This window comes from Equus asinus, chromosome 20, assembly GCF_041296235.1.
Source record: "Equus asinus isolate D_3611 breed Donkey chromosome 20, EquAss-T2T_v2, whole genome shotgun sequence".
Classification (NCBI taxonomy): domain Eukaryota; kingdom Metazoa; phylum Chordata; class Mammalia; order Perissodactyla; family Equidae; genus Equus; species Equus asinus.
This window is the reverse complement of record NC_091809.1, coordinates 109,195,540-109,212,958: the sequence shown is the minus strand read 5'-3', so window position 1 is coordinate 109,212,958 and position 17,419 is coordinate 109,195,540. Positions and strand designations below refer to the sequence as shown.

The 17,419-nt window shown below is 36.7% G+C and overlaps 1 protein-coding gene across 3 annotated transcripts in view; it reads left to right on the top strand.

Moving 5' to 3' along the window:
• The window catches only part of KIF18A (kinesin family member 18A), a 94,112-nt gene that overhangs the window by 1,527 nt on the left and 75,166 nt on the right, over positions 1 to 17,419 (top strand). For all 3 annotated transcript variants that reach the window (XM_014831455.3, XM_044753735.2, XM_070491382.1), the window contains exons 2-6: positions 8,007 to 8,379; positions 10,497 to 10,654; positions 14,824 to 14,928; positions 15,387 to 15,497; positions 17,146 to 17,343. In XM_014831455.3, the coding sequence (XP_014686941.3) occupies positions 8,055 to 8,379; positions 10,497 to 10,654; positions 14,824 to 14,928; positions 15,387 to 15,497; positions 17,146 to 17,343 (897 nt within the window). In that variant the 5' untranslated portion in view covers positions 8,007 to 8,054. The remainder of the gene's footprint in view (positions 1 to 8,006; positions 8,380 to 10,496; positions 10,655 to 14,823; positions 14,929 to 15,386; positions 15,498 to 17,145; positions 17,344 to 17,419) is intronic.

Sequence of the window (17,419 nt, the reverse complement as noted above, 5' to 3'; positions counted from 1 at the left end):
GTACATAAAATTTTCATTTTAAAAGTGCATCTCATGCCACTGTAAATATACCCTGAGTCAATTAAGGTACACATTAAATCACTTTCATGCTGTGAACTCTGCGAAAATTAAAAGGAAAAAATAGCCCAGGTGTCAATGCTGCCCATCTGAAATTTTCATTTTTCCTTGATGCTTGTAAGTTAGTAGAAGCAGTGGCTCTTATACTGAAGTTATTTTCAAAAAGACGTTTATGTTGCATCGAGACTGTAAGTAATCGTGTGGAGGATAGTTCCTGGTCCTAAAGAAATGTTCGTTGAATCTGAATCTAATTCAAATTTGAATTTGTATTTAAGAAATAATTTGTAACTGTATCACTGCACATTCAGGACAGTTTGTGCAACAATTCTGTTTCATTGTTTGAAAGCCTCCTTTTCTGGTTCCAGTGGAACACAGTTGTTAAGAACATGGACTTTAGATTTGGGCCTGAGTCCACATTCTGGCTCCACTTACTAGCTGTGTCATCTTGGAAAAATGACTTATCCGAGTGCTAAGTCTCTGCTTTTGTAAAATGGAGACAATAATAGAATCTACCTTATATGATTTTTTTAAGGATTGAATGAGATGGTGAATGTCAAATGTTTACCATAATGCCTGATATATTGCGTGTGCTCAAATGATAATCATTTTTGTTCATTATTACTAGTTAGGACCATACTGACCTAACCAAGAGTTCTCAGTTAATAGCATATTTGCTGAGAATAGATACTGTGTGATATCTGACAAGCACAGAGAAATCATAAACTTTCAGTTTTATTTCAACATTCATTCACAAGTTTCTGTACTAGACCCTGAGGTTTCTATCAAAAGTAGGCAAATATATATTTTTAACTTCTATAAGAAAATTTCTGGGGATTATATGTTTACATCAGGGAGAGTAGTGATTAAAAGCTTGAGCTTTAAATTCAGTCATTCCAGAGTTCAGATTCCTTGTGCTTCCAGTAGTGTGACTAGCCAGTTAACTTAATCTCTCTGTACTACGGTTTCTCGCTCTATGAAATAGGAATGATAATAATACCCGTATCATAGGATTATTATGAGAATTAAATGAGAAGTATGTAAATTGCTTAGCAGGTTTCTCTTTGTAGAATAAAGACTCCATAGAAAGTATTCCATAAATATAAAATTGTAATTAAATGGAAGGTTGTGTTTAAGGTAAATTTTAATAGTTTTTTGTTTTTGAAATAAAAATACCTAGGCTTGTCTAAAATCCAAACAGTACAAAAGGATATAAAGTAGAAAATAAGCCTGCCTGTCACCCAGACCTTTATATTTCCCCACTATGGGGCAACTGTTGCTATTAATTTCTTGTATTCTGTTCCTGAGAGCCCTTGTGTATCCAGGTATGTACATGTCTTTTAAAAATGCAATTAGTTGCATGCCAAGTCTGCTTTTCTGCACTTGTTTTTGCAAATATATCTTGAAAATCTGCTTTAGTTCATTCGTTTATTCAACAAGTGTATACTGAGTCCTAAATATTTGACAAGCCCTATTCTAGGTTCTGGGGTAGGAATTCCATACTCACACAGTGCTTACATTCTAGAAGAGAAACAACAGATTTGTAGCCAAATAATTTATATTTTCTGGTTACTGTAAATGCTAAGAAGAAAAATAAAGCAGGTTAAGGAATTAGAGAGGCCAAGGGCAGGGTGACACTATTTTGAATGGAATCTTTAGAGAAAGCCTCTGAAGTGACAGTTAAACAGAGATCTAAATGATGAAATGAGGGATTCCAATTTGCAAATATCTGAAGGTAGAATCTTCATGCAAAGGCCATGAGGCCAGAACAAGACTGAAGTGCTGGAAGAACACTAAGATGGACAATGTAATGTGACTGAAGCAGAAAAATCAAGGGGGAGGGTAACATTTGAAGAAAGGGTCAGAGAGGTGGACAGAGGCCAGATGTAGAACCTACAGGAGTTTGCATTTTATTCTTACACTGGAAAAGTCTGGAGAGATTAGAGCAGGGGAATGACATGAGATACATCTGATTGCTTTTGAAGAAGGTATCAATATAATCAATGAAGTAAAATTTTATTATTATACTTGCATATAATTGGGGATGAATCTTTAACTTAATTGGCTTATATTTTATCTAGGATGAACAGTAGCTAGGTACATTATAAGTTAAGGATTTGCCTGTTCAACTTGGTTTATATTATCTTGCAACTGTTGAAGAGAATTAGGTTTTAACACCTGTTCATTAATCATAGCAGAGGAATGCGCTGTTCTATGTAAGTGAATCTCCCAGAAAATTTAATGTTACCCTTGTTAAGTGATAGACGTTTAACCACCCTCAATGATTAACGTAAAACATGATCTTCCCATTTTCTTAATTTTGTAAGCAAAAAAAAAAAAAATTGGGCACATTGTTTAACTTTTTTTGATGCCTCAGGGTCCTCAGTATGCTTGGCTGTTACTTCCAATCATTGTACTCTCCTGTAATATGTTGATTCTCTTAGAGAAATATATTGTTTGTTTGCCTCTACTGTAAGTGAGCAAGTTGCTTTCTTGGAGTTTGTGTCTACTTTTGATAATTTATTAACTCATTAATCACATATTTGAGAACTTACAATCTACCAGGCTCATTATAAGAGATTTGGGATGTAAAGGTAAAAACATACAATCCTGTTAACTGTTATTTCTTGTATCGTTTTCTAATCATATGCAATATACATAAAATTTTAGAGCAAGAAAAGAACCTTAGATATCATGTAGTCCAACCCTCTTGTTTTATATATTAGTAACTAAAGCCCTTCATTGCTCTTTTAAACTCTGCTCTCTCTACATTAGACAAATACCTTTCTAGTATAATGAACAGTGGTGTTGGAAGTGTTTATCCTTTATGCTTTAGTCCCACCAATGAAATCCTAAGAGCTTGCTCTTTTGATTCTATTCAACAAATACCACTTAGGAATAGAAAAGATAAAATTGATCAGAGGCTGTGATACTATCTTCTGAACAATCGTCTGAAAAGAATTTTTGAATCAACACAGTATTGCACAGATAACAATGTTTAGGCTTTTCTTTTGCCACTTCTTAGTAAACATGATCAAGGCATTTGCTGTCTGTGTGCCTTAATCAGAATCAACTAGATGTCCATTTCTTACTTCGTCATGTTAGAAATGAAAGCAGGCATTAGATATTAATGTAGGAACAACCTCATTAATCCCTGAAGACATCAAATCACTATATTTGAACATAACACTAATTTGTACATTTTGATGATTCTGTTGATCTTAGGCGTTTTTATTAAGAAAAGTATACTCATTTGTTTTGAAAAAGTAGGGAAATGTGTGATACTTTAAAAATTAAGATCAATGTCTTTATTAAAATCTGTAACAAGTTGTAAAACATAGTTATATTTGACATTATGCTTCTTAAACCCCTTTAGGTAATTGTCAAAATTTCTCCTTGAAGTGTTACTTGCCTAAGATCTGTTGCCTTCTAAAATACCATCAATAATTCCCACTTAACTTCAACATCAAGTCTAAACTCTGTAGCCTTGCATTTAAGATCTTCTAAATCTGGCCCCACCCTTAACCAGTTTTATCTTTTTAATGCAACCCTCTCCCTTCCCTTTTGTTCTCTCCAGCTGCATCAGGACTGAGCAAAGCTAAATTGAGCATTTCTTTAGATAAAATTATAATCATCTAAAACTAAGCAGTTAAAAGAAACAAGATTCAAGCAGATTGACCATGCAGCCAGTTAGTTTCCTACCACAGACTTTTGGACTTGCTGCCTGAAATACTCTTGCCCCAGAGAGCCACTTACTTGCTCACTCCCTCACTTCAGTCTCTGTGAAAAGTCACCCCATTCGACAAGCTTTTCTCTACTGCCCCATCTAAAATAGGAGCCCACACATACACTCCTGACCCCCTCTATCCCAGGGTGCAGGAAAATGCCAAGCACATGGAAGGCTCTCAAATATTTTTTGAATGCATAACTAGTTTTCCTTTCTGAAATGTTTTTTTAACCTGACAATAACTATCCATCCTTCAGCCCTCAGCTCCTGTCACTTTCTCTAGGAAGCTTTCTAACTCTATTAATCACCTAATATAATTTCACGTAGCACTGTTAACCTTTACCTTATAGCACTTGTCACAGTTACACCTTTACATATTTGTGTCACTATTTTATTAATATCTTTTTCCTTCACTACACTATATATAGTAATAATAATAATAGCAAACACTTGTAGTGCAAACTCTGTGTCAGTTTGTTTCTAAGTGTTTAATCCTCACAACTCTGTGAGGTGGGTATTATTATTAGTCCTACTTTACAACTGAGGAAACTGAGTCACAACAAGGCTAAGTAACTTGCCCACTGTTACAGCCAGTAAGTAGTAGAGCTGAGATTTTAACCTGTGTTGTCTGTCTCCAGCATCTAAAAATTGACTTACTGACTTGATTAGTTAATTAATTAATTAGCAAGAGATGCCTTCCAACCTTGAGATTCTAAGAGCTGTTTTTGAAATAATCACCTGATGTTTTATATATGTTTATTCAGCCATTTGATTTGTGTATATTTTATCTATTATTGAGAAAAAAGTACATTAAAGTCAAAGCATTGTTAAATATTTCTAAAAGCTTTTAAAAATGTGTGTGGTGTTTAGTGTTTGCTATCACCAAGCTTGTGTGATGCTGCTAGTCTTTAATAGACAGGGATCAGAGATGCTAAACATCCTCTAATACATGGAACAGTTCCAAACAGGGGAGAATTATCCTACCCAAAGTGCCAGTCATAAGCCCATTGGGAAACACTAGAAAGATGGACCATTATCTTTGGGAAGAAGATGCAGGATTGGGGGCAGATAGGAAAGAGAATTGACATTTATTGAGTGCCTTGATACATTTAATACTTATTATCTCTTTTAGCCTTCATGACAGTGATAAGGGTGTATTACCTCTTATACAAATGAGAAACCTGAGACTCAGTGAGGTTAAGTAACTTGTCCCAGGTCATAGAAGTGAGGTATAGGTGTTTTGTGGGACTTGGCTAGACAGAGGCTCAAGGATGAAGAAAGAGCAGAGTAGTAATTCACCTGGAACCTGACTGTTAGGACCCAAATGACTATGCTTTCTTCTTGAGCATGCTATTTTGGGGGAAGTACAGAGTCCTGAAAAGGGAGTGCTGTGTCCAGTGTCTTCTGCATTTAGATTGCTTTGGCCTTACTTGAATTCTTCCCCAAAGTATATGGTTTTATGACATATTTTAGCTTTATCATTACTGTTATTTCTCCCATTTTAAAAAACAAACCAGGGCTGGCCCCGTGGCCAAGTGGTTAAGTTCACTCACTCTGCTTTGGCAGCCCAGGGTTCACCAGTTCGGATCCTGAGCATGGACCTACACACCACTCATCAAGCCATGCTGGGGTGGCATTGCACATAGAAGAAGTAGAAGGACCTGCAGCTAGGATATACAATTATGTGCTGGGGCTTTGGAGAAGAAAAAAACAAACAAACAAAACATCTTCTTTTAACTCCTTTTCCCTCTCCACCTCCACCATTTCTTTGCTCACTTTTGCAGTAGTACTTCCTGAATTCACTGTCAGTCAGAGTCCTCCCATTCAGGCCTTTGTCCCATCGTTCCCCTCAAATGGCTTTTCTCATGGCCTCTGTGTTGCTAAACCTCGTGGTTACTGTTAGTAAGTCCTTAACCTATTAGCAATATCTAACACGATCATTCTCTCCTCCTTGATTTAAAAGTTCCTCCAAAATCTTAATGCCATTTGAGACTTTAAAAACTTTTAGGGGGCTGGCCCCGTGGCCAAGTGGTTAAGTTCGCGCGCTCTGCTGCAGGCATCCCAGTGTTTCGTTGGTTCGAATCCTGGGCGCGGACATGGCACTGCTCGTCAGACCACGCTGAGGCAGCATCCCACATACCACAACTAGAAAGAACCCACAACGAGAAATATACAACTATGTACTGGGGGGCTTTGGGGAGAAAAAGGAAAAAATAAAAATCTTTAAAAAAAAAAAAAAAAAAACTTTTAGGGGCCAGCCCCATGGCCTAGTGGTTAACTTTGGCACGTTCCACTTCGGCGGCCCAGGTTTTGTTCCTGGGCGGGGACCTAACACCACTCATCAGCAGCCAGGCTGTGGCAGCAACCCATGTACAAAGTAGAGGAAGATTGGCACAGATACTAGCTCAAGGCGAATCTTCCTCAAGCAAAAAGATAAAGATTGGCAACAGATATTAGCTCAGGGTGAATCTTCCTCAGCAAAAGAAAAAAAAAACAACAGCTTCAGGTGGCATTAAGACTCTGAGGACAGTCTTTAGTTTCTTAACTTGGCTTCCAAATGCCTCAACATTTCCATGTGGATGTCTAGTAAAATTTTCAAATTGAAGATGTCCAGAACTGAACTGATCTTCCTCCCAAAATCTGCTCTACCCTCTGTTGTTTCCACCTCAGTTGATGGCTGCTCTATTCTTCCAACAATCGATCCAAGAACTTTGGCGTTATTCTTGAATCCTATCTTTCTCTCATACCCCACATCTATCTATCAGGAAGTTCTATTGTCTTTACCTTCAGAATACATCCAGAATCTGACGACCACCCTCTTCTGAATTGACAGCATCATCTCTTGTCTATATTACTTCAATGACCTAACTAGTTGCTATTCCCTATAGTATGTTATTTCTGCAGCCGTGAGAGTGATCAGATGATGTCACAATACAAAACCCTGATAAATCTCTTTACCTGAAATATTAGTCAGACCCTGGGCTTCCAGTTAAACACTATAGCTAAACCATATATAATCACAGCTAGGCTACCCAAAAACCTAGCTTTGATTTTCACTAGGCTCCAGCACTATTTTAATTTAGGTCATGGGAACAGACAGGAAAGGATCTCTCAGAATCGCATCAAGGCAATGAAGGGAGAGCCTTGGCTTGTGAACTATTTTTAGTAAGAGTGATCTTGGCTGCAAGCCTCTTGGCAGTGGAAATTGATACAACCAGGCTGGTCTCTACCTGTATCTCACAGACCCATAGGGTTAAAAATGGTTCCAAGGATGCATCAACTAGCCAGTACGGGTATGAGAGTTATAGAGATTGTATATACCCCATGGTGTATTCGGACATCCTAATCTCTGAATATGGATCCTAGTCTCCACTGCATAATGATGCAAGTTTAGCGTACATCAGTGATAGCAGGTTTAAAAATTATCATCTGTTGTATGACTACCTGACATAAAAACAAGAAAAATAAAGATAAGCTAACAAACATCAATTATTTGGGAACCTCAACGATCCAGAAAATAATCTAGACTCTAAGGTAAGACCAAGGAAAAACAAACAAAAAAACCCTTCAGTATTCACTAATTTATTTATTCATCTAGTATTTGTAGAGTATCTACCATGTGGCAGGCACTGTTTTAGGCTCTTGGAACACATCAGTAAGCAAAACCTGCCCTTAAAGAACTTGTAGCTTAACTGGAAGAGAGGAAATAAACAACAAACATAATAAGTAAGAAATATATATTAGGGGGTGGGAATTGCTTTGGGAAAAAAATAAAGCAGTATAAGGGTGATCAGGAATTGGATAGGCTGATATAAGAGTGGACAGGAGGGCAACACTGGAGCAAGGACTTAAAGGAAATAATCATGCAGACACTGAGAGAAGCACTTTGCAGTACAGAGACTAGCTAGTGGAAAGACGCTGCAGGGGTGCTTGGTGTGTGAGCTGGAATGGAGTTTAGCAAAGGAGAGAGCAATAGGATGTGAAGTAAAAAATGTTGTCCATTAAAAGAACTTTGAGTTGTGCTCTGAGCAAGATAAAGAACCATTGGAAGGTTTTGAACCAAGGAGGGAAATATGTATGTGTATATATACATATACACATTACCAGTAACATTTACCAGGTGAGTGGAACAGAATTAATGCCTTTTCTTAATGAATACTAATACCAATCATTTTGCGTACAAGTAGAATTAGTATTAATACTTTATTTTCCTTTTTAACTTCAGAGAAATATTCAAGCATTATCATAAACAGGGGAATCAACATCATCATCAATGTCTGTCACAGAGGAAAACCTGTGTCACCACATGAAAGTGGTTGTTCGAGTGCGTCCTGAAAACACAAAAGAAAAGGCAGCTGGATTGCATAAAGTGGTCCATGTTGTGGATAAGCATATCCTAGTTTTTGATCCTAAACAAGAAGAAATCCATTTTTTCCATGGAAAGAAAATTACAAATCGAGATATTACAAAGAGACAAAATAAGGATCTTAAATTTGTATTTGATGCTGTTTTTGATGAAACTTCAACTCAACTGGAAGTTTTTGAACACACGACTAAGCCAATTCTTCAGAGTTTTTTGAATGGATATAATTGCACAGGTACTTGTTTCACTTTGGATTTAATTTTTTCATCTGATTTCCATTTTACATTAGGGTCCTCTCCTTGGCCTTTTCTTCTAAATGTAGTCAACTTTAAGGTGCTTGTTTGCTAAAAATTCTTAAGTTCAGTAGACTTTCACTGTAAATGTGGTCTTTCTTTGAAATTTAATCACAGATAACATATATCATTTGTGAAACTTTGTCTTCCAGGGTCTTGCTGTAGTCTTTAGAGGCGGTCATCCTTTCACTTTCCTATGTTATTAAACTACATGCTTCCTGCAATTGATGTCAGGTTTCTCACAATGTGTATTCATAAGTATTCCTACTGCTTACCTATACATCTATCCCTGGGGAATAGTTGGACATTTCTGAACACTTGGCAATTTTTTTACAGCACCATTTTTCTTTACCTTGAAATAAAAATCTGAAAAGCCCTTGTTAATTGAGCATCATGTGCTATTTTAGTATATCTTTAACCAAAAAACGTCACTAGTGCACTGGATATATCTAATCATTTGCCTTTCAGAATGACCATGGTGATTTCCTAGAAAGAGATCCAAAAGGCCAGTTAATTCAACGTTTACAAGGCACTTAACACCATTATTAATATCTTTTTTTGTAATTACCACGGTTTATGACATTTTCTTTAAGGTACGCCAAAACTGTAACACGTTTCACTTTCACTGACTCAGTCAGTTTTATTACAAAAGACTCACCCTCTTCATCAAGCAAGAATGGAATGTGGTTTATTGATTAGGACTGCTGTGATTCTCATTTTTAAGCAGATACTCTTTTCCTCATTCATGAAACTCCATATTGTCCCTAGAGATTTTTTAAATTTTTCTTGACTCCAAATGAAAAAATCTCTACCAAACTAATACTGAATCCTTGATTTCTAATTGGCTTTGCTTTATATTCTTATCCAGCTGTCTTAAGACTTCTTGATGTACTACTGATTTACATAAAATAGAACAAAATGAAACATACATCAGTTTAATTCATTCTACTGAAAAGTATTTTTGTAGTTTGCTAACATTTAGCTTATCAGAGAGCTTTAACTTGTAATAATATTTAACAATAATAAGATGAGGGCTTATTGCCTTAACTGAATATTATGTTGGGTGTTTGCCATATGTAATTCAGAGTGGATTTTTTTCTTTTTTTTCCTGCATTTGAAAAAATACATCACTTTTATGTTGTATTGATAGAATCTTGAAAACAAAGTAATTTGCCTACAACAAGAGTTTAAAAGGAATTTTATAAATGGCTTCTATCTGGCATTCATTCATTGAGCAAACTTGGATTGAGTACTTGCTTTGTGCCAGATGACTTACTGAGTGTGAAGGCTACATGGCCTCTGCCTTGGTGGAGCTCACAGTTAGAAATACAATGTGATACGTGCTAGAATAAAAGGATGTGCACATATACTGAGGGCTCGAATGAGGGAGTAGACGTCTCTGCCTAAAACGGGTCAGGGAATGCACAGGGAGGTGATGTTTGTGCTGAATATTTAGAACAGGTTGAAGTTTTCCAGCTGGATTACGTAGAACTCTCCAGGGCAAAGGCAGTGGAGTAGAAAAAGAGCAGCACATGCAGAGAACATCAAATACTCTAGTATATGTAGACCATAGCAAGGAAGAGTAGGCTGGAGAGACAAACAGGCACCCTCTCTCGAGTGCCTGATAATATTCCAAGGTGAGGGATTTGAATTTCTCACATAGAAGTGTGGAACAATTAAGAAGATTTAGCATACTGAGATTTTGTTTTCATGAAAATAACTTCAAATTCTAGGAGATGGATTAAAGAAGATCGAGAATAATTTTACATAGGGAGACTGATAATTGATTAAATAAAATTTGTAAGATTGCTGGAAGAGGGGGAGCAGGTTAGGGGGGATGGGTACATGAGGGTGCCATTAAGCAGAATAGAGAATATAGGCGTAAGAGATTTGTGCTCAAATTCCCAAGTTTTAAGAATAAGGCTGTAAATTAATTTTGAATCTGTTGAGTTTAAAGTTACTGTTCTGGATATCCAGATGGAACTACCCACTAGACAGTGGATATAGTAATGTTACATGTCATAACAAAGTGCTTTTATCCCTTTTCATAAAAACTCAGTACTTGCATATGGTGCCACTGGAGCTGGGAAGACCTACACAATGCTAGGATCAGCAGCTGAACCTGGAGTGATGTATCTGACGATGTTACACCTTTATAAATCCATGGATGAGATTAAAGGAGAGAAAGTATGTAGTATTGCAGTTTCTTATCTGGAGGTAAGCTAGTAATATCATTCTTTGGATTAATCAGTAGTACTGAGAAATTTTTTTTTCTCTCTTTTTGTTTTTTTGAGGACGATTAGCTCTGAGCTAACATGTGCCACCAATCTTCCTCTTTTTGCTGAGGAAGAGTGGCCCTGAGCTAACATCCATGCCCATCTTCCTCTTTTTTATCTGGGACATCTGCCACAGCATGGCATGACAAGCAGTGCGTAGGTCCACACCCGGCATCCGAACCAGTGAACCCCATAGGCCGCCAAAGTGGAACATGCAAACTTAACTGCTGTGCCACCAGGCCAGCCCCCTGAGAAGTCTTTATTTAAATTGTTCCATAGGGGGCCGGCCTGGTGGCATAGTGGTTAAGTTTATGTGCTCCACTTCAGTGTCCTGGGCTTTGTGGGTTTGCATCTTGGGCATGGATCTACACACTGCTCATCAAGCTATGCTGTGGCGACGTCCCACATACAAAGTGGAGGAAGTTTGGCACAGGTGTTAGCTCAGTGACAATCTTCCTCACAAAAAAAAAAAAGTTCCATGGTCCTTTTAAATTATTCTATCACACAGGAATTTTCTCATGAATGTATAAAATCATTAAAATTCCTGGTCTTAAGAATTTGTTATGCATCTTACTCTTTTTCTAAGTATTTTATTTTGGCATAATTTTTCACTTATGAAAAGTAGCAGGTTAGTACAAAGAACTTCCAGATACCCTTCACCAAGATTCTCCTTATGTTGACATTTTACTATCTTTGCTTTCTCTCTGTATGTGTAGGTGTGTATTTCTTTTTTCTGAACTGTTTAAGTTACACACTTGTAAAAACAGGAAATTTTCTTAAATAACCACTGAATCATTATCAAAATCAGGAATTTAACAGATACAACACTAATATCTTACTATAGACCTAATTAGATTTTGCTAGTTATTATAATAATACCCTTTATTGGAAAAGAAAATCTAAGATCATGAATTACATTCAACTGGCATATCTCTTTAGTCTCTTTAGTCTGGAATTTTTTTTTCTTTCTTTGTATTTTATTTCATTGTCATAAAACCCTTAGTTTGGGTTTGTCATGATTACATTCAGGTTATGCCCTGGCAGGAACAGCAGAGAAGTGATGTTGAGTTTTTCTCATGGCATCGTATCAAGAGGCTTTTGTGGTTAGGTAGTCCCATTACTAGCTGTGTTAACTCTGATCAATTTCGTTATGCTGGTGTTTGCAAAGTTCTCCACTATAAAGAACTACTTTACCCTTATAATTAATAAGTGCCTTGTAAGGAGACAGTGTAAATAGCCCTTTATTCCTCAAACTTTCATCTGTGAGTATTAGCGTCCACTGATGATTCATGCTTGAAATGATTATGATGATGGTAGATAATAGTGATGTTTAAATTCTGTCATTTATTTTACATTTATTCGTTGACTTTCTACTGTGAGGAAGAACTTTCCCTTTCCTTTATTGTATCAGTATGGACTTATGGATTCTTAACATTATTCAGTAGATCCCTTTCTGTAATTATTTGTATGCTCAAATTGTGCCAGATTTGATTAGTCGAGGCTCCTTCATGCTGTCTCTTGTGTCCTTTTGACATACCCCATCATTCTTTGAGGCCTCCTACCCTCTCAGTAATAGCTGACATTCAACAAATCATAACTAAGCGGCAGCCACTCTAAGTTTGTGTTCATATAATGTTTCAGAAACCAGTGCAGAAACATAGATCTCTGTTTTTACTGCCTGTTCATTTGTGGCGTCAGAAAATTTTTGGTTGGGGCCAGCCCAGTGGCGCAGCGGTTAAAGTGTGCACGTTCTGCTTCTCGGAGGCTTGGGGTTCGCCACTTCAGATCCCGGGTGCAGACATGGCACCGCTTGGCACGCCATGCTGTGGTAGGCGTCCCACATATAAAGTAGAGGAAGATTGGCACAATGTTAGCTCAGGGCCAGGCTTCCTCAGCAAAAAGAGGAGGACTGGCAGTAGTTAGCTCAGGGCTAATCTTCCTCAAAAAAATAAATAAATAAATAAAAAAGGAAAAAAAAGAAAATTTTTGGTAGTCACAGCTCTCTTATTGACATCATATAGTTTGGTCCTACTGAGAGAGTGTCTTCACATTTCAAAAATTGATTAGGGGCTGGCCCTGTGGTGTAGTGAAATTTGACACGCTCCACTTTGATGGCCCCAGGCCCAGGTTTGTGGGTTCGGATGCTGGGTGTAGACCTACACCACTCATCAGCCATGCTGTGGTGGTGACCCACATATAAAATAGAGGAAGATTGGCAGGGACTTTAGCTCAGGACTAGTCTTCCTCAAGCAAGAAAAGAGGAAGATTGGGGCTGGCCCGGTGGTGTAGTGGTTAAGTTCCTGCACTCCGCATCGGCAGCATGGGGATTGCATAATCAGATCCTGGGCGCTGGCCTAGCACCACTTGTCAAGCCACACTGTGGCAACATCCCACATAAAACAGAGGAAGATTGGCACAGATGTTAGCCCAGTAACAGTCTTCCTCAAGCAAAGAGAAGAAGATTGGCAACGGATGTTAGCTCAGGGCCAATCTTCCTCAGAAAAAAAAAAATTGATTAAAATTATGTATGTTGCTAAAAATTGTCAGTCTACAAAACTTGGAGATAAAAGAGAAGTAAAAGTCATTTTCTCTAGTTAAGTTTTGAAAAGAATTGTTTTGAACCTAATTAGGAAAAGAGCATTGCAATATTCATTATTCCTCCCTTAGTTCCCTTTATAACTTGGAAAATTTTGAAATTTGGTTATTTTTGTAATGTTTTTAATTGTTTTTCCTTTCTTTTAATTTGCTTTCCTTTGATTAATGGTAAAGCAGTGTCTAATCTAATGGTTTTTCACTCAGGCTGTGCAGTAGTATTGGCTATGGAGCTTTCTAAAAATAGACATGCCTAGGCCTCACTCCTGGACATTTTAATATAATAGGTCTGGATTGTGGCTGAGGCATCTATGTTTTTTAAAAAGCTCCCAGGTGATTCTGATGCGTAGACCAGCTTGAGGGTGATTGTTCTAACTGTATATTGTGTATGATTGAAGTGGGTGAGGGGAAGCATAAGAAAAGTGACTGGTGCTTATCAGAAAAATAAGAACCAAAAAATTATCTCTTCATATTATCATTTTACTACTTTTAAGAGTTTATTACATTTAAAAATGGTTATATCATTCATTGTAGGAAATTTTACCAGCAATGAATTATCACTATGGGCTATTCGTTGGAAGATGGAAATAATTTACACAAAATAAATTCTTAAAGACTTAATTTTGTATTTTTTTTTAAATCTTAGTAATAGGTGTAATTGTCATTTCGTTGGCAAGTAGAAAACTTAGTACATTCAATAAATTCATAAAATCAGGTCAGTAGTGCTATTTCTGTGCATTACTTACAGAAATGAGTAAGAAAAACTTGCCAGAGATATAGAATACAGGGGTGTACTCAGTGCCACGCAGTAGTGTGAGGAGATCTAGGCTCCAGTCCTGCTCTGCCGTCGCCCTCGTGACCATGGACAGACCACTTAGCCTCTGACGGCAAAGTCAGTGGGGGGCAGGGTATTCCGTGGGGAAATTTATCATTAAGAATTGGATGTTAAACTTAAAGTAATTGAAGGATAAGTAAAATAAATATCATCCATCCTTGAATATGGGTATTCTTTAATTTTTAATTTTAATTTCTTTTAATTTTTAAATTTTAAAATTTAAAATGGACAATTTAGGTATCATGAAATAATAAATATGAAGATTTATTTGTTATAAGATTATAAGCAAGCACCATGCCACCTCTATATAACTTATATTTCAGATCCTTTAGAATTTCCCAAGACCATGTGTCATGTGTAGTTCCAGGAAATAGGAAAAGGCGATTCCAGCTATCTTATTTCTGTTTCATTATAGTCATCAAGTTAGGAATTATGGGGTCAGGGTATAATGACTCCACTTTTAAATTTCGGTTTCAAACCTAGGTAGTCGAATTCTTCGTTTTCTCAGATGGTAGAAGATTAATGGCAATGTGAGATAGAAGGGGTGAGATGACTGAAAATGAGCCGCTGCTTGTCTCTATGATAAAATTCTAACATAACCTTAAATCAGCAATGTGTGCATGGGTGCGATGTTACCACTGTTGTTTCAACATCAGTGCTAAAGCACTCTTTTTTATTTCAAGGTATATAATGAACAGATTCGTGACCTCTTAGTAAATTCAGGGCCACTTGCTGTCCGGGAAGATGCCCAAAAAGGGGTAGTCGTTCAGGGGTTGACTTTACATCAGGTATGTTTGTAACTCCTTTTTCCCTTGCCTGAATAGCACGTGTGGTTATTTAGCCATTAACTTATTTTCCATTGTATCTGAGAAAGAATAAAAATTATAAACTGCAGAGTTAAAATAATCAGGGTATATCTTCAGTCTTATTTTGTTTTCCTTTGAAATAATTGAATGAGCTTTTCTTTTAAAAAATCTACTGGAACATTTAATATTATGTATTATTCTGCTTATGCATCTATATTTTACTTCCTCAGAGAGACAAGATTTTATCTTTTATTCCTCATAAAACACCAAAGTACTAAGCAAATGATACACAGTCCATGTTAAATGGGATTTAATTTAGAGAAAGCATTTTCTTACCCTTCATTTTACCTTAAAAATCTTCTTTCTTGTTGAAAGTTTATTAAACAATTTAAAGATAGATGGCTAATTTGTATATTTTTCTTCTACTTAAACTTTTCTAGCCCAAATCCTCAGAGGAAATTTTACAGTTATTGGATAATGGAAATAAAAACAGGACACAACATCCCACTGATATGAATGCTTCATCTTCTCGTTCTCATGCTGTTTTCCAGGTAACAGGCCCCTAGACTATTGCTGTTAAAATTGAATTTAAAATAAATGAAGACAAATTCATGGATGGTAATTTTCATAGATACCCCCCAAAAAATCTCTTCATCTGCCAACTTCTCTGCTTCTCACCACTTCATTTACCTGCAGCTTTGAGAAGATTCTATCAAGAATACTTAGAATTGAGATGATGTAAATCAGAAATGTAGATTTTTACCTCTGTGAAGATATAGGATAGTAAAGTGGTAGTGTTAGAGGGTTTTTCTCTCTTTTTTTTTTTTACTCTTTTTTTAAGCTGGTGAAAATATTTAACCTTTACAAAGATAATCTTTCTTTGTGGGGGAGTGAGAGACTGGCCCTGACCTAACATCTCTTGCCAATATTCCTCTTATTTCTTGAGGGAGATTATCACTGAGCTAACATCTGTGGCCTTCTTCCTCTGGTTTGTATGTCGGATGCCACAACAGCATGGCTTGATGAGCGGGCCGTAGGTCCACACCCGGGATCTGAACCTGTGAACCTCGGGCTGCCAAAGCAGAGTGGGCAAACTTAACCACTACACCACTGGGCCAGCCCCCCCCCCCAAAGATAATCATATATCAGAGCAAACTTGATAGATCTGTATTTATAGAACCAATAAATTGGGGAGATGTCGATTCACTTTTAAAAGAAAGAACTAAAGCATAGGTTAGTAGCTGTTATTTCTTTTAGTTTTTAGTCCTGTTAAAATCCAAATGATTATATACTTCATTCTAGATTATGCTATGTGGTACTCATTTTATGGAAAAGACTTGTTATAGTTGAAAGAATTTGTATCTGAGGCCATCAAGTCATTCAGAAAGTCTCTAGTCCAGAAAATGTTATTCATGTCATCTGTTCTTACCACTGACTTCATTCATCAGTAGTCTTGAGAGAAATGTTTATCTGAGACACTGAGATTTCTACAAAATGTCTTAGGCCCTGCTTGATAAGAAAATTTAACAAAATGGTTTTATAATGGAATAATAGCTGACCTTCCCCATCTCTTTATGTTTGCCACCTAATTTATTTCTTAACTGAAGTTAAACTACAAAGTAGCTTAAAATAGTTTAATAAATTATGCTTTGCTCTAGTGGGCCATTGGACATGACAAGTATACTTTACTATCTTTTTTATGTGTGATATCTTCTTAATTATAATGACATAGAACAATTTTGGGAATTGGAACAAATGTACTCTTCAATTTGGATCAACATTCAAATTCACCTTTCCTTTGGAAACAGATCCTGGAGATGTGCAAAACATTCTGTCCACTGCCTTTGGTTTTCTCTTAGGAACATTATTTCTGGAGGACCTGTGCCACCACCACCACCTCAAATAATTCTCTGTTCTGGTTCAAGGGTTACCAGAATGCAAATGGCAGTTGTTTTGACCTTCTATCAGGCTAAGAGTTATTTGCCCTCTGTACACATATAGAACATCTTTTCATTTTCAACTTTGGCTTATTACTTCTAGTACTCTTCGGTATCAGCCAGTCAGATTGTACCTTGTTCGGTTTGTTTTTAAAATGAAAATAATTTTGATTTCATGCTCTTAAAAATAAAGTATATGTTGCCTTTTTAATTTTGTTCAATCTTATCCTCATTTTCTCTATTCTCCTATGATTTCAAAAAGATTTATTTGCGACAACAAGACAAAACAGCAAGTATCAGTCAAAATGTCCGAATTGCCAAGATGTCACTCATTGATCTGGCAGGGTCTGAGAGAGCCAGTACTACAAGTGCTCAAGGGATCCGGTTTATAGAAGGCACAAATATTAATCGATCACTTTTAGCTCTTGGGAATGTCATCAATGCTTTAGCAGATACGAAGGTAGGTACTATATGTTTATTTGTTTAAACATTTTGAAATATGTATAATTCCTAGAAAGATACTACTTAATATATAA